This window comes from Dictyostelium purpureum, assembly GCF_000190715.1.
Source record: "Dictyostelium purpureum unplaced genomic scaffold DICPUscaffold_251, whole genome shotgun sequence".
NCBI lineage: Eukaryota > Evosea > Eumycetozoa > Dictyosteliales > Dictyosteliaceae > Dictyostelium > Dictyostelium purpureum.
Window position 1 is genome coordinate 8,108 of NW_003519587.1, and position 22,563 is coordinate 30,670.

Here is a 22,563-nt window from a genome sequence, read left to right on the forward strand (position 1 = left end):
TGTGTATTGCACACAACGAACGCTAAATCATATTTTTTTTATTGTTTTTCGTTTTTTTTATTGTCATAGATTCTATGCCAAAAAAAAAAAAATTTCAAAAAAAATTTCAAAAAAAAAAAGATTTTTTTAATAAAATTAAATAATTTTTTTTTTTTTTTTTTTAAATTCAAAAAAATGATATTAATATTAATTTTTTTTTTTTTTTTTCTCCCAGATTTTAATAATTTATTAATTAAATTTTCTTAAAAAAAATAATTTGTGATACTTGTCGCATTTTTAAATTACATTTTTTAAAAACAAAATTATTTTTACTTATCTGTAATTAGATTGCTTATTTTTTCATTTTTTCATTTTATTGTTTCAATCCTCTTTTTATTTTTTAAAATCAATATTATTCATAAATTTGTTTTTTTTTTTTTCTTAATTCATTGCATAGAAAAAAACCATTTAGATAATATAAATAATAATAATATGAATAATAATAATAATAATAATATTAATATGATAAACGAATCAATTTTATGCTTTGATTCAAGAATCGATCTTTTAAAAAATGAGATCCATAATCTCAATTCTACTTATCCAGAAGAGGTTAGCTTAATATACCCAACCGATCAATTAGGACCACTCCCAAAAGAATTAACATTAGGTGAACAAGTTGATTTCGTCGAAGATCTTTTTTCATACTTAAGATTAACTAGAAATTCAATTGTAAATGAAGGAAATCCAAAGTCTAAAAATTTTTATGACCCATGTCCAAAATGTAGATATCGACCGTGCAAAATCAAATTAAAGCATCCAATGTCTGATCATTCCAATTATAGTGACCGTGTTGATCCAGAATCACCAAGCTCACATGTTTTCGCATATCTCAGGGGTTTTGATGACTTCGATAACAAAAGTCCAAATGAAATCATGACCAAATTTCAAAGAAAAATGTCCATATATCTAAACAAATTTACTCAATTCAATAAGTTTGAGGATAAATGGGTAATTGAAGAATCCACCTCAAATAACGAAATTCAACATTACAATCAATTCTTTAGATTTCCACATGTTCATTACCCAAGAATAAAGAAGTTTGATATTTTGGTTTATGATCAATCTATTAGAGTTTTGTTTTCAAATTTATACTTTGCAGGTTTAAGAGGTATTAAAGATCCAATTTATTCAAGTTTTAATGAATTTAAATACGATTATATTAAAGAATTAATGAATCAATCAATTATTAGTATCCATCTTAGTTTACAAGAAATCAAAGATCGATTAAAGAGTGATTTTCCAAAATCATCAGTTCCAATTGAAGACCCATCAACAGAAATCGATTTTGATCTTTCAATTTTTCTTTTTAATGATGATAATAATGACATTTTAAATGAAATAGATCCAGATGTATTAGCATTAGATCAATATTTAGAAAATTGTTATTATGGGGATAATTCTAACTTTATTAATCACGACAATAACGGTTTTGTTAATAACAATAACGATATTATTAATGACAATAACGATATTATTAATGACAACGACAATATTGAAATTCATTTTGATTTGTTAGAAATTATTGAACAAGATTAAATGTCTGGAGATTAAAAATTATCTTATCCAAAAATTAATTATAAAAAAGATAAAAATAAATAATGTAAAATAAATAAAAAGTTAAAAAAAGAATAATTATTTATCTAAAAAATAAAATTGAAAATGTATAAAGGTTTTTATTATTTTAAAAAAAATTATTATTATTAATATTATTATCATATTTGTGGACTCTTTCATCTTTTTTTTTGTTAATAACATTATGTACAACATTTTGAATTTGATTATTCGATTCTTTCAAGGAATTTTGGGGAAGATTAGAAATAGATAAAAAAATTAATAATGATATAAATAATATAAATCAATTTTAAAAACAGATAGATGGTCGTCAAGGACCCAATGTTTTTCAGCAAGAATAATTAAATTGTGACCCAAACCTAAAGGCTCAAGATCAAGAGATTTTAGAACGTATTATATTTCTTTTTGGTTTTTTTTTATGAAATATTGAAGTAACAAAAAAAAATTTCTATAAAAATTTTAATGTTTATATCAATTTTATATTAAAATAAATTAAATAAATCCGCTTAGCAACTACACAAATAATATTAATAATGTTTATGCTCATTTTTTATCGATTATCATTAACATATTCATTTTTTAAACAAATTTTTTTTTTTTAAATTATCAAATATATACTTTTTTTTTAAATTATCAAATATATACTTTTTTTTTAAATTATTTGATATAATATTTTTTTTTTCTTTTCAAAACCAATTAAAAAAATATTATTAATATTATATTTTTATTTTTTAATTATATTATAACAACAGCGATAGTATTTGATTTTTTGATGGTTTGTAAAATATTTTTTTTTTTTTTTTTTAAAAAAAAATGGGAAAAATTTTTCATATATTTTTGTAAATAAATTAATTTTAATATCTAAAAAAATTTCTTGGGAGAAGAAAGAGTTTCTCAAAGGAAGTTTTGTCCCAATCCCATGCTTTTAAAAAGCTAGGTGACATAAATGGTATTCAAAGAGATGAAAACAAAGAATTAAAAGAAATAAAAAAAAGATAAATAAATAAATAAATAAATAAAGAGTTTATTGATTGTTTATTTTTATTTTTAGTTCTATTTAATTATATTTTTTACAAAAGAATTTATTGATTGTTTAATAATATTGTTTTCTAAAATATTTAATTTATAAAATATTGAATATCTTTAGTATATTGAAATTTAACAAAAGATTGAATAAATATTCCACTTCAGGTTGAATATATCTCAAGATGATAGTTGTTTATAATCTAATAATTTAATAATTTAATAATTTGATAATTTAAACAAAAAAAAATTTGTGTTTTTTAGACTCTATAAACAAACCCCATAGAAATAGTTAATGCAAATTGTTAAAAATCACTAATATACATGCTTTTTTAATGGGGAAGGAAAAAAATTATTAAATTGTGTTAAGTGGGGGACGGGTAATTAAAAAATATTAGTGTATAATTACATAGAGTAGGGTAGTTGAAAATGTTACTAACTCCATTATTCCTTTTTAATAATACTAATTTTTTAATTTAAATAAAGATTTACCTGTAATGACTCTATCAGTATTAAGTGACTTGATAATAATTTTTTATTATTTTAATTTGCAATTAAGGTGATTCTATAAATTACCATTGCCATATATATTCAATTTTAACTTTTTTTCTCAAATATTAAAAAAAAACACACTCATAGATCTTGATCTGTTTCAATTTAATAATAAAGTTTTTTTTTTTTTTTTTTTTATCTTGAACTTATTTTTTATAAAAATAGAACTATACAATATATTTGTTATAATAAATATTAATTTTGATTTATTGATGGGTAAATTTTAATTATTCGAATCCAAAATAGTATATACAATTTATTTTTATGAAAAAAAACATTTTTTTGAAAGTGTGAGAATGTTTGTGTGGTAATTTAAAAAATTCATAAAATTAACACTTAAAAAAAATTGTGTTTTTTTTTTTATTTTTTAATATGTATAAATGTAAATTTTTGGGGGGAATAGGTGGGTTAATTTGTAACACAAAAATGTAACATCTCAACACACTCAACTTTTCCCACTCAACACACAAATTAAAATATACACTCTCTATCAAAATTAATATTTTTTTTTTGTTTTTATTAATTTATTATTTAATATAAACTTTTCAAATATAACACACACTTACATACACACTGGGATGTTTATTTTCTCACCAATTACAACATTATATCCATATAAATAATTAAATATAATTTTTCAAACTACTATTGTTATTATTTATAATAAAAAATTTTATTAAATTGCATAAATGGTAAATGATAATTGATTGTGATTATATATGTTATTAGTTTAATTTATATTAAAAAATTTTTTATTTATTTTTTATTTATTTTTATATTTTATCTTAATCTCCAAAATAATTTTGAAGTTATTTTTATAGGTAATAAAGCAACAGTTAATCATTATAATACTTTTAATAAAATTTTAAATATATTTTTAAAATCAAAAAAAAAAAAAAATGGATTTTCATTATGATTTTGAAGATGAAAATAGCATGTCATTTTTAGAAAAAGAAAAAGAAAAAGAAATTGAAAACAATGTAGTCCCACTCTCTATATCAAAATATAATGATGATATTGATATCGTTCAGTATTACGATAAACTTTTTTCATTTGAGGAAAAAAAAGAAGAATGTATAAAGAAGCCTTTGGTGGATCTTGATATGATCCTTACTCTTGATGACTCTGATGTTGATACAAATAGTAAAAAGTATCAAGAAATATTAAATATTTTAAAAAATAAAGAAGAAGACCCAATTATGTAAGTAAAAAATTATTTAAATTTTAAATTAATTTTTAAACTAACTATTCTTTTTTTATAGGTATGATGAGTTTTTCGATACAATTATCAAAAGCAAAGACACAACCGGGTTTCTAAATGGTCGAGATAAAGAGGTGGAGGAAGATTTTCCAGACGAAACATACGATAGTGATTACTTTAAAAACAGTCTTTAAAATAAAAAATTAAAAAATAAAACTTTTATCTTTTGTTATATATTAATTTTTTTATTTATATTTATTTATCAAATTATTTATTATTAAATTTTTTTTATATTAACTTTAAATTAATATATTTAATTAATGATCAATTTAATTTAATTAAATTGATCAAAAATAAAATATTATTTTCCGGATAGGATTTTAAAGAAATCATATCCTTGGATATATTCTTCATAATAACCATCATCAAAGACACTATATTCTTTCTTTTGGTCTTTTGGGGTAGGAGTGTAAACCATAATTATTGGGATTGGTGATTTGTTCAAATGAGAAATACCATTTTGATATTGTTGAATGCTTTGTTCTTCATCCAATTGATCTGTAATAGTTGCGGGATTTGTTTGAAAAAGCTGGGATTGTTGATTTAAACTACCGAAATCCCTAAAAAAAACTTTTTGTTTTTTTTGTGGAGAATCATTGACACCCAATAAGGTATCTCCTGTCTATGTAAAGAATTTTTATTAATATTAACAAGAAACTCTTTTTTTTTAATAAAAACTTACATCTAATACCCTCTTTTTACTTTTAGTTTTATTTCCTTTGGCCTGTATGTTTATTAAAGAAATAAAAAACATTAATAAATGAAAAAAAATAAAAATTTAAAATTAATTTAATGAATAAATACCATAACCAAACTCGATGATATTATAAATATTAATTCTAAAAAATAAAAAAAAAAAATAAAAAAAAATTAATAATTGTATAATTAAAAAAAAAATATTAAATGTTTACCTGATGTTAAAATGGTTGTATGAAGAAAAGTAATAAAATAAAAAATAAAAAATAAAAATTATTATTATTGAAATAAATTATTTTTTAAAAATAAATAAATAAAAAAAATTAAATTATTTCCTTTAAAAAAAACATTATTATTATTATGATTATAAATATACTAGGGACAATAATGTGAGGGTGAAGTGGGGTTAGTAATAAAAGAAAACAACCACATATAAAAAAAAAGAGGGAAAACAAATAAATAAATAAAAAATTTAAATAAAGCAAATATTTTAAGTTTTTTAATATTATTGTGCTCTGTTGTATTGAAAAAAAAAAGATACAAAAGGGTGGTGGTATAATCCCCTAAAAAAACAAAATAGTTTTTTTTTTTACAATTTGAAGAAACTATATATATAGTTTTTCATTTTCAAAAAATTAAAATTAAAAAATAAAAAATGTAAAACGATATTAAAAAACTACTAATTTATTTAATTTTATTTTTAAAAGAAAAAAAAATTATAATTTTGATTTTAAAACTGCTTCATTCTGAAAAATTCAGCTAGGATGTAAGATTATATGTGATTATTTTTCTATTTCTCCATTTAACAGATAATTGAGCTGGACTTGAGGAGAAACCTATTTTTTTATAAATTTCTCTCTTTGAATGCTTTTTTGTTTTGGTTTTGGGAACGGGGTCATGTCTCCCATCATTGATTTCTTCTTTGAAATCATATTGACGGAATTGTTAAAAAGCAAAATCCTTTACAGGAGCATTTTTTAACTGGGGAGCATTCATTATCGTAATCCAACAAAATAGTCACCTGGCCTGGCTAGTTGTTTGATTTAGCTAAATCAAAAATGGTTATGACATATAAAAAATTATTGGGTGATCTGGGAGAATCACTGGAAGAATTAATGTTGTCAACATTGATGCTGGGGCTACATAAGGTGTTGAAGCTACCATTGGTTGTGGTACCATTGGTGTTGGTGATACCATTGATGTTGAAACTGGTGTTGCACCCTGAACAGGGATGTAGTTATAACCATGATCATTATAATTATAATTAATATTGTTATTATTATTATTGTTATTATTATTATTATTATTATTATTATTATTGTTATTGTTATTGTTATAATAATAGTTATTATTAATATGGTTTTTAATATGGTTATTACAAATATAGTTATTATTATTGTTATAAGAAGCATTCATTTCGGCGTCACATTTTACATATCTATATTGAAAAATTTTAGTATTGCCTATACAGGTATATCTATTACTGGAGGTGTAATTATAGCCAATATACTCATAAAGGACATCACTTTTAATTGGTGGCATTTCATATCCACAATCATTGGAGTCATCCATGCTGATATTGTGTAGCGGAAAATCGAAATTTGAATAACGATTATCTTTGCTTGCGAGTTCATAATAGCTGGTTTGGGACTTAATAATTTGATCTAAAAATCCTGGGAAGCTATATTCCAAAACTTTGGCTAATGGTTTAATCTAAAAAATTATAATTTAAAAAGTTTTAAAAAAAAAATTAGTAATCTAAAAAAAAAAAATTTATTAGATGTATTTTTTACTAACCGATCTTTTGTCTTCATTTGTATCATCAAATATGAGGTCCATTTTTTAGTTTAGTTTAATTATTTTGATTTATAATGAAATAAAAAAAAAAGTAATTAGTATTTATAATTTTTAAAAATATTAAAATAAAAAAAAAAAAAATTATTATTAAATTATTTTTATTAAATCATTTTTACTTTTTGGGCTAATTATATATAAAAATAAATAAACAAAAAAATTCAAAAACTTAATTTAATTTATTGTTAATTTCTATTAGGATTTGGTTATAAATATATTTTTGAATATCATTATAGATATATTTTTGTTATTATTATTGTGTTGTTTTATTATTTATTACTGCAATTACAACAAAACTTTTTTTATTGTCAATAATCAAAAGGTTGATAAATGTGCTTATTGCTGTGGTATATGTGATAGAAGAGGGGGTAAAAATATAATTGTTTATAAATTATTTATTGGTTATAATATTTATTTAAATTTTTTTTTTTTTTTTTTTTTATTCATTTATTTTTTATTTATGATAATGTATAGCAAATATATTATTTATGTATATGTTTTCTATTGTTTTTTGTTAAGTGTGTGAAAAAAAAAAAAATAATAAAAAAAAAAAAGTAATAATATTTTTATACAAATTTAAAGTTATAATTTACAAATTTAGAAAAAATTTAACGTATTTTGTTTCTATATTCGCAATGTATGGAGCCATTATTGAAAATTTTGCAGCAAATGATGGTAATGACAGCGATTTAAATATATTTTGTGTGATAAAATAACATTTGGTAAAAAAAAGAAAATTTTTTTTTGAAATAATAAAAAAGTTTTTTTTTTTAATTTTTTATTATTTTTAATTTTTATATGAATTTTCTATATCAATTAAAAAAAAATTGATGATCAAATTACAATAATAATTATTATTTTTCATATTAAAAAAAAAGTTTATATGCAATTTTATTGTATATATAAAAGTTTATGTGCAAGCTTGTGTTAGTGTGTTAATTGTTGTTAAATTCAATCAAAAAAAAAAAAAACGGTGTGTAGGTGTGTTAAAGTGTTTATTGAAATTGTGTGATACATACCCCCCCCCCCCCCCCCCATAAAAATATAATTTCCTAAAGCTTGTTATAACAAATTCTCTCACTAAATTGAAATAACAAAAAAATTCGCGCAAACTTTTACAAATAATATTAGTTTTCACAAACAAATAATTGTATACATTTATTTGATTATTAGAATTATTTATATTTATATTTATTTAAATTTTTAATAATGATTAATCCTCTTATTTTTTAAAATAATAAAAAAAAATTGAAAAAATGATTTAAAAAAACCTATATGTAAATTAAAGATAAACAATAGAGTTATTGTTTGTTAGGTTATTATATGGAGCTTGTGAAGCAGTTTGAACTTGTGAGGCAGTTTGAACTTGTGATACGGTTTGAGCATTGGTATTGTCATTTCTATTACCATAACTACAATAAGTTGGCATAAAGGCACTATTATAATTTTGGACTTTATAGTCAAAATTTGAATAAGGATTGTCTTCTTGAGGGTGGTTGAGAGGATCACTTTTTAAAACGTATTCGACATCTTTTGGGAACAAGAAAGTGATAACATCTTTTAATCCTGGTAAAATCTAATAAAACAAATTAAATAATAATTAATAAATCTATTGATTGATTGTTAAAAATAAATAGGTTATATTACTCTTATAGAATCATCAGACAAATTTGGAGGAGTTGGGGCAGGAGTAGTAGGAGTGGTAGAACTATGAGTTTGGTCTTCTGAATTCATTTAGTTTTAAAAATACTATAATAGATGAATATGAATATGAATATGAAATGAAAATTAAAAAAATAAAAAAATGTATTGTAATTATATTTTTTTTTAAAAAAAAATTACATAATAATTTATTTATTTTTTAATTTAATTTATTATTTTAATTTAAGTTATTTTTTTTTTTTTTTTTTTTTGTTTGTTGGATTTCTTTCTTTCTAAAAAAAAAATAGATATACATATAAGTTTGAATGTGTGTGTGTGAGTGTTTGAGTGTTTATGTGTTTGTGTGTGATTGCTTGTGTTTGTTTTTGAGTGTGTTTATATATTTTTTTATTAATTTTGTGTGGTATTTGAAAAATAAGTTTTTATTATAATTTATATAGGGCGATCCATAAAAAACAAAGCGTTCTAATAAAATCGGGTGAATAGTGTTAGATGTTCTTATGATCTTCTCTATTATTATACCACTTTATATTTGTTTACCTCTTTATGTGGTATTTAATATATAACATTACTAAATAATAAAAATAAATACAAAATAAAAATAAAATAAAAAACTTATGAGCTATGCACAGTTTCAAAATTTGTTTTTATGATTGTATATACAATTTTTTTCAACACTTTTTTTGAAAAAATTACAAAAAAACAAATAGAGAAAATACTTTTGTATTCAAATAATTCATATATATTTTTAATAAAATTAATAAACCAAAACTATAAAAAATAAATAATAATAAAACAAATATTATTGTAAAAAAACAATTTCCATTTTCATTGTTTTTTTTTTATTATTTTTTTATTATTTTTTTTTTTATACCAAAATATTATACTAATTTTAATAAAAAGATATTTTCAATATTTTTATAAGAAATAAACAAAACATTAAGTCCATATAAAGTATAAAAGATAAAAGGGTGAGAAAAAAATAATAAAATTTTTTTTTTTTTATTTTTTTTAAAATTTTTATTTAATTTTTTTTAAAAAAATTTTTTTAGATAAGTAGGTTTTTTTTTTTTTTTTATTTTTTTTTTTTTATTTTTCGTTTATTTTCATATTTTTTTTTTAAATTAAAATAATATTTATATATATAAATAAAAAAAAATGTCAGAAAAAGAAGAATTAATTAAATTATTTTCAGAGATTGGTTTAGATAATTCCAAGGCTAAAGAAACCACCAATAATAATACATTATCAAAAAATTTAAAAGATATTATTGTTGAAGCAGGTGTTGAAAAAGGATGTGAAAAATCAATTGGTTTATTATTATACACTTTAGCCACCAAATATCCAGCCAATGCATTAAAGCATCGTCCAACTCTTTGCAAATATATCGTAAATAAAACTGTTACAGCAATTAATTTAACAGCTTGTTTAGAGTTTCTTCGTCGTACCGCTAATGAAGAATTAGATGTAGCCGAATTCGAAAGTCAATGTGGTGTTGGTGTAGTTATCACCCGTGAACAAGTTAAAGAAGCTGTCAAGAATTATATCGATACAAATAAAGAACAATTACTCGAAAAACGTTATCAATTCAACATTGGTGGTGTTCTCAATGAAATTAAAAACCAATTAAAATGGGCCAACTCCAAAGATATTAAAGATGAAGTTGATGAAGCTATTCTCGCATTATTAGGTCCAAAAACTGATGCTGATAAAGTCGTTCCAGCTAAAGCAAAACCAGCTGCTGCTAAAGAAACTGCCAATACTAAAGATACCAACAATGCCGCTGCTATTCCACTTGATATTAAAATCGAAAGAGAAGAAATTAAATTCCCAGATCCAAGTGATAACATTCAAAATACACCAAAGCTTTTAGCTGATCACTTAAAAGTTACCGGTGGTAAGGTTGTTACTCGTTTCCCACCAGAACCAAACGGTTATCTTCATATTGGTCATGCTAAAGCCATGCATTTAGATTTTGGCTATGCTAAAAAGATGGGTGGTAAATGTTATCTTAGATTCGATGATACCAATCCAGAAAAAGAAAACCAAGAATATATCGACTCTATTATCGATGTAAGTAAATAGTAAACAATCGTTAAAAATGATAAATATTTATACTAATGTTTTTAATTTCATTACCATAAACAGTCAGTTAAATGGTTAGGTCACGAACCATGTGAAATTACTTATTCATCACAATATTTTGATGAACTTTATGATTTAGCTATCGAATTAATTAAAAGAGGTTTTGCCTATGTATGTCACCAAACTGCTCCAGAAATTGCCGAAGGTAGAGAAAAAATGACAGATTCACCATATAGAAATAGATCAGTAGAAGAAAATCTTAAATTATTTGACGATATGAGACAAGGTAAATTCGAAGAAGGTAAAGCAATTTTAAGAATGAAAGGTGATATGAAACATCCAAATCCATGTATGAGAGATTTAATCGCCTATCGTATCAAATATCATCACCATCCAGTTAGTGGTGACAAATGGTGTGTCTACCCATCATACGATTACACCCATTGTCTCGTAGATTCAATCGAAAATATTACCCATTCACTTTGTACTTTAGAGTTTGAAATTAGAAGATTATCATACAATTGGTTAATTGATGTTCTTGGCCTCTACAGACCAGTAGTTTGGGAATACTCAAGATTAAATTTAACTCATACCGTTTTATCAAAAAGAAAGATTATCACTTTAGTACAAAATAGTATGTATAGATTACAATATATATTTATTAAATCTTTAAATATTTTATTAATCTTATTTTTATTATTACTATTAAACTATAGATTTTGTATCAGGTTGGGATGATCCAAGATTAAGCACCTTAAATGCTTTCCGTAGAAAGGGTTATACACCAGAAGCCATTAATTTATTATGTGAAACTGTTGGTGTTACTCGTACCAATAACACTACTATTCCATTTGAAGTTTTGGAATACTGTTGTCGTCAAGATCTTGATGGTAGAGCTATCCGTGCTATGTGTGTATTTGATCCAATCAAAGTAGTTATCACCAATTATCCAGAAAATGAAAGCGAAGAAATCTCTGCACCAAATATTCCATCCAACCCAGAAAAAGGTACCCACAAAATCGATTTCTCACGTATTGTTTATATTGATAGAAACGATTTCCGTATGGTCGACAATAAAGATTTCTTTGGTTTAGCTCCAAATAAGGAAATCCTCCTCAAATACGCCTACAACATCAAATGCAACGAAGTCATCACCGACGAAACTGGCAAAGTTACTGAACTCCGTGTAACCTACGACAAAGACAACACCACCAAAAAAGTTAAAACTATCCACTGGGTATCAGCACCAGCCGGTGAAGAACCAGCCAAGGCTGAAGTTAGACTCTATGATCATCTCTTTAAAGAATCCGAACTTGGTGATGATTGGTTAGAAAAAGTTAATCCAAACTCCTTAGTCGTTATTCCAAATGCTTTAGTCGATAAAACTGTAAAAGACTCCAAACAATATGATCGTTACCAATTCGAACGTGTTGGTTATTTCTGTGTCGACAAAGATTCAACTACCGATAAATTAGTTTTCAATAGAACTGTTTCATTAAAAGAAAATAAAGAAAAAGCTAAAGCTAGAAATTAATTTAATTAATTAATTCAAAATTTAACAATGACAACAAAAATAATTAATAAATATAATTATATCTGTTTTTTTATTTTATTTTAAATAAATCATTATTATTTAATCAAATAAATAATTCCTTTTTTTTTTTTTTTAGTTTTATATATTTATATTTTTTTTTTATTTTATTTTTATTTTATTTTATAATATTATTTTAATATGGATTATCGATTGTTTCAAAACCTTCAGTTGGGCAAACCATCATAACACTGCTTCCTCTGCAAACTACTAAACCTAAAAATCTAGTTTCATCTGTAACAATTAATGGATCAATTGGATCTCTAATAAATTCTTTAGTTTGATCTAATGTAATATTAACTAATTGATCATATCCTTTTAAAATACCTTGAACTAATATTGATGATGATGATAAAAATAATTTAAAATATGGTTAGTATATTTAAGTTTAGATTATAATTTTATTAATAACCATTATGGTTCACATAGTTATTGGGATTGTGGTTGAAATCAAATGTAAATTCATTGTAGCAATGATACATTAAAAGGTCATAATGAAAACTAATCGCTCATAAAAACAAATATTATATTATTTAAGTAGTAACTAATAAATATTTACCCTCACGACCACCTGTAAATTTAACACAGATCTCTTTTCCTAAAAATCTTTGAAGATCTAAAATCGATTCTTTTTTTGATGCGTTGAATGATGATGCCATTCTATTTATATTAATTTATTAAAAAAAATTTTTTATTTATTATTTACTATTTACAAAAAAATATAATTATATTATTAATATAATTGATACTATTGCTTTATTTATTAAATTTATCTTTGGAAAAAAAAAATAGATAAAAATAATAATAGTGGTTGAGTTATTATGGTTTTATATTAAACAAAATAAAATTTTTTTTTTAAAAAAATAAAAAAAAAAAAAAAAAAAAAAATTAAAAAAAGTGAAAAAAATAAATTATTTTTAAAATTTTTTTTTTAAATTTTGTAATTGTATTTTTTTCATAAATATAAATTTATAATTAATAGTTGCAAAAGAGTAAATTATATTGTTATAAATCACAAGTACAAATAATATTTAAATATAGTAATAATAATAATAAAGAGTGTATAAATATATAAATATAAATATAAATATAAAATATGGATTTATTGTCTGCATATGATTCTTCGGATGAAGAAACAAACGATGGTAATAAAACAACCAGCGCAACAACAACTACTACCACAACCACAACCACAACTACACCCACAACTACAGCTACAACATCATCACTACCATCAGAAAATAAAAATATAACATCAACTTCAACAATATTATCAACATTTACACCAAATTTAACGCCCAATGTTCAATCTATTAGAGTATATCAAAATAAAATCTCACCACACGAACAGGTTTTAAACTATAACGCCACTTTTGATGCAATGGATGGTGAAACAGAGGGTCCAAAGAAACCATTTTCGTCAATTGAGGCCAATATAGATAAATTAAAAAAGAATCATACAAATGGTTATGTTGAGGATGTAAATGTAAATGATTATTTATTTAATCAAGAACTTTATAAAATTAAACATGCAAAAGAAGTCGAAGGAATTAACACTGATGCACTTGAAGAGCTTCAAAGATACATGGATAATTATTATCCAAAAGGAAAAGAAAAAAGAAAAAGAAATAATCCATGTGATGTAAATAATTATGAAGGACCATGGGCTGCCAAAGATACAGAAATCGAATTAAAATCACAAAGAGAAAATGAAATGTTATCGATTGAGGTTGATTTAACTGAAAAGCAAAGACAGTTTATGGATGCACGTGTAAAAAAAATAAAAGGAAAAGTAGATGAAGAGATTCAATCAACACCAGCAGTTACATCAATATGGCATTGTGACGAGAGTGAAAAAAGGGATTATATGGGAAGATCATGGTTGGTACCACGTTCAGATCTTCAGCTTCAGATTACAAAATCATTTATTCCAAAGAAATTAATACAGACATGGACAGGTCATACCAAAGGGGTTTCAGCAATTCGTTTTTCACCCAATTATGGACATCTTTTATTATCCTCCAGTATGGATCACACAGTCAAAATATGGAATGTTTATGGTGAGCGTCGTTGTTTACAAACTTATATGGGCCACAGTGCTGCTGTTAGAGATATCTGCTTTTCAAATGATAGCCGTAGATTCTTGAGTTGTGGCTATGACCGTCAAACTCGTTTGTGGGATACCGAAACTGGTCAAATCATTAGTACATTTAGCAATGGAAAAATCCCATATTGCATTAAATTCAACCCAGATGAAGATAAACAAAATGAATTCTTATGCGGTGGTTCAGATAAAAAGATTCTTCAATGGGATATTAAATCGAATCAAATCGTTCAGGAATACGACCAACATTTGGGTGCCATCAATACAATCACCTTCATTGATCGTAACAGTAGATTCGTAACCTCTAGTGATGATAAATCATTACGTATTTGGGATTATGGTATTCCGGTAGTAATTAAATACATTAGTGACCCAACCATGCACAGCATGCCAGCAGTTGCGCTACATCCAAAAGGTAAATGGTTTGCTGTTCAATCACTTGATAATCAAATTTTGGTATATGGTGCCCGTGATAAGTTCCGTATGAATAAAAAGAAACGTTTCTTGGGCCATAATGTTTCTGGATATGCATGTGAATTAGGTTTCTCACCCGATGGAAAATACATTTACTCTGGAGATGCCACTGGTAAAGCTTTCTTCTGGGATTGGAAAACTTCAAAAATTGTAAAGACTTTTAATGCTCATGATGGTGTTTGTATAGGTATAGAATGGGCTCCATTAGAAACCTCGACTGTTATTACTGCAGGTTGGGACGGTAAAATTAAAATATGGGATTAAAAATTTAAAAATAATAAGCCATAGTTTTTATAAATACAAATAAAAATTAGTTTTTTTTTATTAAATAATTTAAATATTTTTAATAATTTCAAATAATATTCTTTGTTATTTCTATTATTATCATTATTATTTATCATTAATAATTATTTTAACTATTATTATATGTTATAAATTGTATTATTTGATTATTATTTATTATTCATTATTAAAAATATTTTAATAATTAAATTTATAAATATTATTTATTTATAATTCAATATTTGTAGAGTTTGTTGATGCTCTTAAACTTGGATTGGGTCTTCTTTGAATATTTTGGTAATCATCCATATCATTTGGAAGTGAGGATCTAATAGTAGTTGTTGTAGTTGGTGGTATTTGGGGCTGATCATCAATTTCATGTTCTTCATCAAAACTATTAATTGAATTATGAATTGAATTATGGTCAGTAGCTGTGCTTTCAACCTCTTCACCTTTATTGAGTTTTCTTTTTCTTCTTTCTTCCATATATAAGCTATATTCTTTACTGAATGGTACTGGGATATCTTGGAATAATGAAAAGTGATCTTGTGAATTACAGTGTTCTGATTCTACTCTAAAAAATATAAACTGACTTGCCCAAAATACTTCGCCAAACGAAAAGAGGAATAAAAACATTGGGTTATCTAATCTATGTCTTGAACCTCTACGAATAGAGAAAATTAATAACCAATAGAATCTTAAAAAGAAGTCAATACACATAGCAATATAGTAAATCCATTTTCTCTTGTATACCAATTTCTCTCTTAGTGGCCAAGCTTTGTTTGTTTTATAATTTAATAAGAAACCCCAATCAACAGCCATATCAGCGTACCATTTATAGAAACTACCAATAACATTAATAACAAACCAAATGATTCTGATGTAATGCCAATTCGATGTAGCGTATTCTAAAGCAATGTAATTGATAACCAAGGATACTATTGAAAAGATCGATCTAATAGCACTAGTAATATGAGGGAAAAACTGTCTAGTTTCATAGTAACGTCTAAAGCATTGCATAACACGCCAATAGTATGGTAATGCATTTAATAGTGGGAAAGCAAAGAAACCAGATTGCGAGCAAAACTTTACCTCATCGGGGTCCAATGCACTATAGTTGAAAACACAAACCATCGATTGAATGTTGAAAAGGAACTCGCCCAAGCTTAATAATTGGATAGACATGAAGAAATCTGGGAATCTAACTGGTACAAATGGTGCTGATATTACTTTACCAACCTTTTTCAATACCCAGAAACGAGTACGATGAGCTAAAATTGGAAATGGCTGAATACTTAGTACTAATGCTACTAATACCAATACAATTGGTATAATAATTAGATACTTCATCGTCTCTACATGTGATGACGAGTCTACATAAAAGTTGATAGACAAAAGCCACATTGTAATATAGATTAAGGAGAATTTGAAATAACGAAGTGGAGATCTCTTGTGGTCTGGTTTAAATTCGAAAATGAAAACATAGTTGATACCACTCTTTTCCCAGATATAAGACATTGCTGAAAACATGGAACCTAACAAAATTGGTAAAAGGGAAATACGGAATAACAACCAAGCCAATGGAGCATCGACAGGTGGGCTATCATGTGGATAGTAGTAGAAATAATTTAAAAACACTTGACCGGTCAATATTAAACAAACTCCCAACAGTAAACCAACAACGAAAACATTTTGCTTTTCGAATTTCTCATCTTCAGCATGTGATTTAATTTGATTGGATGCCAATTTAATATCATTACCAGTGAAATATCTTGCATATAAATGTTTGATACGATGCGCTAAATCTTTAACTGGACTTTCTGGTTGTGACATTCTTGAATCATCCATTAAATATTTTCTGCATTCATTTGCAATTAAACGATTCTTTTTTTCATATTTATTCAATACCTTGTTAAATCCTTTAATATTAACATCTTTGAATGACTCTAACATTTCTAAATAATGATAATTATCATGTAAACCCTGTTTAACATAATCAATATTTCTTATAGTTCTATATTGTTCTTTTGTTGACTAATAAATAAAAAAAATGAATTAGTATTAAAAAAAATAAAATATAATTTTTTTTTTATAATGATACTTACTAAAAATGGGATCATATTACATAACTCTACACATTTCTTTTTAGTCTTTCTATATCTTTCAACAAAAAAGGTATCTACTTTATTTACTTGATCAATAAAAATAGTTTGAAAATTTTCTTGTTGTTGAATTATACCACTTTCCATTAACTCCATATTCTCTCTGCTTTCCATGACCTTTTCAATCTGCGATGTTAAAACTTCTAAATTCAAATGAGATGAAGTTCTTGATAAACCGTCAAAGTTACCATGACTCATACTTTTATTCATATTTACACTATTATTGATGTTTCCACTATTATGGAGTTGATTTAAATTATTAAAACTGATGTTTTTATTTAAATTATTATAACTCAAGTTTTTATTTAAATTATAAATTCCTGCTTTTTTTAAATTTGCATAACTTTCATTTTTATTATTTAATATAATATTATTATTGTTGTTGTTATTTTTGTTGTTGGTATTATTATTGTTATTACTACTGTCTAAATTAATTTGTTCCATTTCAATTTCATCATTATCTTGATCTGATAATAGTGGTGAATTTAATTCGGATTTAGCTTTGGGACGTGGTGAACCTACTGATGAGTTGCTAAATGGTGATGCACTACCTAATGTTGTATCTTCATCTCTAATGTTATGACTATGAAAGCGATTATGGTGGAGATGGTGATTTGGTATATTTAGTTGCTGTGGTGATGTTGGTGAACTTTGGGATTGCTGTTGTTGTTGTTGTAGTGGTGGTGGTGGTGGTAGTGGTTGGGAATGTGGTGGTTGCAATTGTGGTGTTTTATTTTTAAAATATGATTTTATATGATCCTCATCCTGTGTATTAATATTATTTGAGCCACTTTCGCTTAATTGATTAATTATTGAAGTGTGATGTTGATCGGCTATAGACTGAGTGAAGTCAATGATGGCACTATTATCTAATGAGTTTGGTGCATTATTATACTCTTTATCTATTAACTGTTTTAAATATTCATAATCTAAATATTTATCTCTCCAATGACTAACAATATGACTATTTAAATATTCTCTAAATTTCATAATGTTATATTTATTATTACTGTATTACTATTGTTCTTTTTATTAATATAATTATTATTATTTTTATTAATTTTTTAAAAAAAAATAAAAAAACACAACACAATTTTTTTTTTTTTTTTTATTAAAATATTATAACAGTTGAAAAAAAAAAACAGAAAATAATATATATGGATAAATTATATATTAAATTTAAAAAAAATAAACAGAAAAAAACAAATAAGTTTCTTTTTTTTTTTTTTTTTTTTTTTGTGTGTGAGTGTGGGGTGGTGTAATTGGAACAAAAAAAAATAAAAAAAAAAATATAAAATTTTAAAAAAAAAAAAATAAAAAATAAAAAAAATAAAAAAAAGATTTTTAAAAATTATTTGTGTAAGCGGTTAAAATAAATATGAAAATAAATATATTAGTTTAAATTGATTATCAGTGTTCAAAAAAACCAATAAAAAAATAAAAAATAAAAAAAAAATAAAAAAATATAAAATTAATAAATAAATGAAAATTTTATTAAAAATAAAAAATAAAAATAAAAATAAAAAATATTTTTAAAATATAATTTTTAATTTATATTTTAAAACTTATAATGAGATATGATAAACAAAATGATAATAACAATCGTTAAATAAACTCACACTCACACTTATCTTATGTATTTATCAAAACAACACCCAAAAAAAAAATAAAAAAATCATTTCACACACCAACACACAACAAATTTTTTTTTTTTTTTTTTTTTGTCTATTTATGGTTTTTTACAAATTCAATCGTTGTCGGATGGAAACAATAGGAATTACAGAATGAAATTAAATATCGCATATAAAAGGTATTTATTTGAACCGATGCATCAAAATTTCGAGTAGAATCATTAACAAACCCCATATTGTTAAACAAAATATATAATTTTTCTTTTTTTAAAAAAATCTAAATATGGTGAAAGATATTATATTTAAATAAATTTTTAAAAAAAGTATTATTTTTTATTTTATTTATTATTTAATTTTATTTAACCTAAAAATAGCCAACCAAACCTATATATAATTTTACATTTATAAAAAAATCTATAAATATTTATTATATATAAAGGATTAAGATTTATTTATTTTTTTGTAGTAAAATAAAATTAAAAAATTAAACATAAAATTTAAAAAACAGATATTTTTTAAAAAGTTTTGAAATTTAATATAATTCGATATTTACAATTTTTATAAATTGAACGATGATCATTATTATGATTATGATTATTACACTGATTCTTTACAATTACACTATTTGTGTTCTATGTGAACAAGTTAAAACCAACAATCATTTACTTTTTTTCAAAATCACTTGAAAAATAAAAAAACAAAAAAAAAAAAAAAAAAAACAAAAAAAAAAAAAAACAAAGCCATTTTTTTTAACTTTTTTTTTCGTGTATTTATTAATAATTAAAAAACAACAACAAAAACAATTATAACAACAACAAAGGGAAATTATAACACAATGGTATATATTTTCTGACAAATGCACCTTGTTTAGTTTTTTAAAAAAAGTCAGAAAATAAAATTAAAAAAATAAAAAAAAATAAAAAATAAAAATAAAAAAAAACTATATATATTTTTTTTTTTTAAATAAATAAAACATACTGGAAATTTTTTTAAAATGTCAAAATTAAACAACCAATTTACATTTATGGTCTTATAGTGATGTGGAAAGAATCAAAAACTGGAAATTAGAAAGAGAGTTATAATTCCTATCATTAGCATTCACCAATTTTAAATAATCAGTACACTTATTATTATTATTATTATAAGCTGCTATTATGTTATTAAAAACCCCACCCATATTAAAAACACTGGGCTGTTTAATCCCAACTACCTCTTACCATCTCTATAAATACTTTTAAATTGTCATTATAATAAAAATAAAAAATAAAAAATAAAAAAATAAAAAAATAAAAAAAAAACAAACATGTAACCTCTATATTTATAAGATTTCATAAACATGGTGAGTTCTTTGTGATACAGCAAATAATTATTTGAAAAAAACTATAAATAAATTGATTTTAATCTTTATATAAGTGTACACTCAGTAAAGTCAGAAATTTGAATAAAAAATAAATTCAAATAATTTTATTAAACACTTCGTTCACAAAGAGAGAAAGGGAAAAAATGTAATGGGAAAAGCCATAGGTTGCAAAAAAAATTCTCATTTTTATTTTTAAACTGATATTATTTTTTATTAATGATTTATTTTTCTATGTACATGATGGTGAACACTTTCAGATGACTTGCTTTTATGGGGTCACAACATTATAACTACTTTTTTTTTTTTTTTCTATTAAAAACTCCAATATTAATTTTTAATTATATAGGCAGATAAAACATTATTTTTAATAAAATTGATTACAATAAACATTTTATTTAAATATTTTATTTTATTTTTATTTTTATTTTTTTTTTTCTATATTTTTTTTTTTTATTTAAATAAGATACTTTTAAAATTTTTTTTTATTTCAACCAAATCAGTTTTATTATTACCTTGCAATAAAAAGCAAATAATTATATAAAACTTTATTTATTATATTTATTTATTTATTTTTGATTATACTTTTAATAAAACAAAATGAATAACAGACCAGGTCAATACGGCTCACCAGCTCCAGGATCCTACAACTATCCACCACAACAAGGTTACCAACACCCACCACCACAACAAGGTTACCCACCACAACATGGTATATATAATAATAATACAATACCTGATTATAAAAATTTTTAGTTTACTAATTAAAAATATTTTAATTTAAATTATTTTAGGATACCCACCACAACCACACTATCCACCACAACACTTACCACCACAACAATATGCTGCTCCACCAGTCCACCACTACCATCCACATCCACCACACCATGGTAAATATTAGGATCTTTTTATTTTTTTTTATCTATTAAAAAAACAAATTTAAATATTAATTAAATGCTCATCATTATAATACAGGTCATCCACCAGCTGTTGGTTATTACGCTGCTGTTCCAGTTGGTCCACCAGTTGCCCTTGGAGGTGTTACTTTTGTTAAATTCTTTTACTATGCTAGATCAAGATATGCTCGTGATTACACTTTAATTATTGATAAATCAGGCAGTATGGCTGGCCCACTCTGGAAACAAGCTGAAGGTGCTGTTGCCAAAATTGCTCCATTCGCTTGTGGTGCTGATCCAGATGGTATTTCACTCTATTTCTTCTCAAGTCCATCACCAAGACATCCAAAATACGATAACATTAGAGACGGTAATATGGTTATGGGCTTATTTGCTCGTGAAAGACCAAATGGTACCACCGATTTATATGGTGTTTTAAATCAAGCCATCAACGATCACTTTGCCAAAGGTAACAAACCAGAAACTATTTTAGTTATCACTGATGGTATTCCAAATTCTGAAAGTGATGTTATTAATCTTATCGTTAATACCACCAAGAGAATTTCAAGCCCAGAAGATCTTTCAATCTCATTCATTCAAATCGGTCACGATAAAGCTGCCTCAAAATTCCTCAAGAAATTAGATGATGACTTAAAGAAGAAAGGGTATGTAAAAAAAATAATTAAATCATACAATACATTGTTATTATATAATACTAATTAAATTTATTTAAATATATATAGTGCTAGATACGATATTGTTGATTGTGTTACTGCCGATGAAATGAGACATTTAACCTTCGAAACTTTAATTGACAAATCAATGTATGATTAAATTTATACATTTTAAGCAAACAATTAAAATTTTTAAAAAAAAAAGAATAATAATAACAACTAAATTCAAAAAAAACAATCATGTTGATAACAATATTAAAACTATAAAATAAAATAATGTACTTTATTAAATATTTATTTATTTAAAAAAAAAAAAAAAAAATTTATTTATAAATCTTTTCGTTTATTTTATTTTTTTTATTATTTTTTTATTTTGTCAGCAAAAAAAGACACTTAACAATAAGATATTTTATTTTTTTTTTTTTTATTTTTTTTTTTATTTTTTATTTTTAATTTCTGAAAGTTTATGACATATGTAAAAAAGGGTATTAAAAAATAAAGGTTTGATATGAAAGTTTACACGTGATGGTGCCACCACCAACACACAGTGTTTTTCTATTTTTTTATTTTTTTTTATTTTTTAATTTAAAATGAAAAAAAAAAATTTTAAAAAAATTTTTTTTTTATTTTTACAAATATTAA

General features: G+C 23.6%; 9 protein-coding genes across 9 annotated transcripts; 5 read left to right on the plus strand and 4 right to left on the minus strand.

The window, feature by feature from the left end:
- Window positions 1–214: 214 nt before the first annotated feature.
- On the plus strand, window positions 215–1,684 carry DICPUDRAFT_92587 (uncharacterized protein). Its single transcript, XM_003290926.1, has one exon. It carries the CDS (start codon window positions 472–474, stop codon window positions 1,576–1,578), a length of 1,107 nt encoding a protein of 368 aa, XP_003290974.1. The 5' UTR covers window positions 215–471; the 3' UTR covers window positions 1,579–1,684.
- Window positions 1,685–4,088: 2,404 nt separating this feature from the next.
- DICPUDRAFT_81675 (uncharacterized protein) lies at window positions 4,089–4,584 on the plus strand (the record flags this gene model as incomplete). Its single annotated transcript, XM_003290927.1, has 2 exons — window positions 4,089–4,390; window positions 4,452–4,584. The coding sequence occupies 2 exons, from the start codon at window positions 4,089–4,091 to the stop codon at window positions 4,582–4,584; spliced, it is 435 nt and encodes a 144-aa protein (XP_003290975.1).
- A 1,226-nt stretch (window positions 4,585–5,810) lies between these two features.
- Window positions 5,811–7,115, minus strand: DICPUDRAFT_92588 (uncharacterized protein). Its single transcript, XM_003290941.1, has 2 exons — window positions 6,944–7,115; window positions 5,811–6,859 (listed from the first exon to the last, which is right to left on the minus strand). Exons 1-2 carry the CDS (start codon window positions 6,983–6,985, stop codon window positions 6,209–6,211), a joined length of 693 nt encoding a protein of 230 aa, XP_003290989.1. The 5' UTR covers window positions 6,986–7,115; the 3' UTR covers window positions 5,811–6,208.
- Window positions 7,116–8,164: 1,049 nt separating this feature from the next.
- Window positions 8,165–8,767, minus strand: DICPUDRAFT_95264 (uncharacterized protein). The gene is made up of 2 exons (XM_003290942.1): window positions 8,648–8,767; window positions 8,165–8,576 (listed from the first exon to the last, which is right to left on the minus strand). Exons 1-2 carry the CDS (start codon window positions 8,732–8,734, stop codon window positions 8,283–8,285), a joined length of 381 nt encoding a protein of 126 aa, XP_003290990.1. The 5' UTR covers window positions 8,735–8,767; the 3' UTR covers window positions 8,165–8,282.
- Window positions 8,768–9,820: 1,053 nt separating this feature from the next.
- Window positions 9,821–12,281, plus strand: DICPUDRAFT_57084 (glutamine-tRNA ligase; the record flags this gene model as incomplete). Its single annotated transcript, XM_003290928.1, has 3 exons — window positions 9,821–10,735; window positions 10,811–11,381; window positions 11,464–12,281. The coding sequence occupies 3 exons, from the start codon at window positions 9,821–9,823 to the stop codon at window positions 12,279–12,281; spliced, it is 2,304 nt and encodes a 767-aa protein (XP_003290976.1).
- Window positions 12,282–12,474: 193 nt separating this feature from the next.
- DICPUDRAFT_38323 (uncharacterized protein) lies at window positions 12,475–12,997 on the minus strand (the record flags this gene model as incomplete). Its single annotated transcript, XM_003290943.1, has 2 exons — window positions 12,475–12,671; window positions 12,898–12,997. 2 exons carry the CDS (start codon window positions 12,995–12,997, stop codon window positions 12,475–12,477), a joined length of 297 nt encoding a protein of 98 aa, XP_003290991.1.
- Window positions 12,998–13,434: 437 nt separating this feature from the next.
- DICPUDRAFT_38337 (uncharacterized protein) lies at window positions 13,435–15,180 on the plus strand (the record flags this gene model as incomplete). Its single annotated transcript, XM_003290929.1, has 1 exon — window positions 13,435–15,180. The coding sequence occupies one exon, from the start codon at window positions 13,435–13,437 to the stop codon at window positions 15,178–15,180; it is 1,746 nt and encodes a 581-aa protein (XP_003290977.1).
- A 246-nt stretch (window positions 15,181–15,426) lies between these two features.
- On the minus strand, window positions 15,427–18,350 carry DICPUDRAFT_155533 (uncharacterized protein; the record flags this gene model as incomplete). The annotated part of the gene is made up of 2 exons (XM_003290944.1): window positions 15,427–17,232; window positions 17,304–18,350. 2 exons carry the CDS (start codon window positions 18,348–18,350, stop codon window positions 15,427–15,429), a joined length of 2,853 nt encoding a protein of 950 aa, XP_003290992.1.
- A 2,529-nt stretch (window positions 18,351–20,879) lies between these two features.
- Window positions 20,880–22,225, plus strand: DICPUDRAFT_98865 (uncharacterized protein). The gene is made up of 4 exons (XM_003290930.1): window positions 20,880–21,060; window positions 21,143–21,241; window positions 21,327–21,912; window positions 21,991–22,225. Exons 1-4 carry the CDS (start codon window positions 20,949–20,951, stop codon window positions 22,079–22,081), a joined length of 888 nt encoding a protein of 295 aa, XP_003290978.1. The 5' UTR covers window positions 20,880–20,948; the 3' UTR covers window positions 22,082–22,225.
- Window positions 22,226–22,563: the final 338 nt, after the last annotated feature.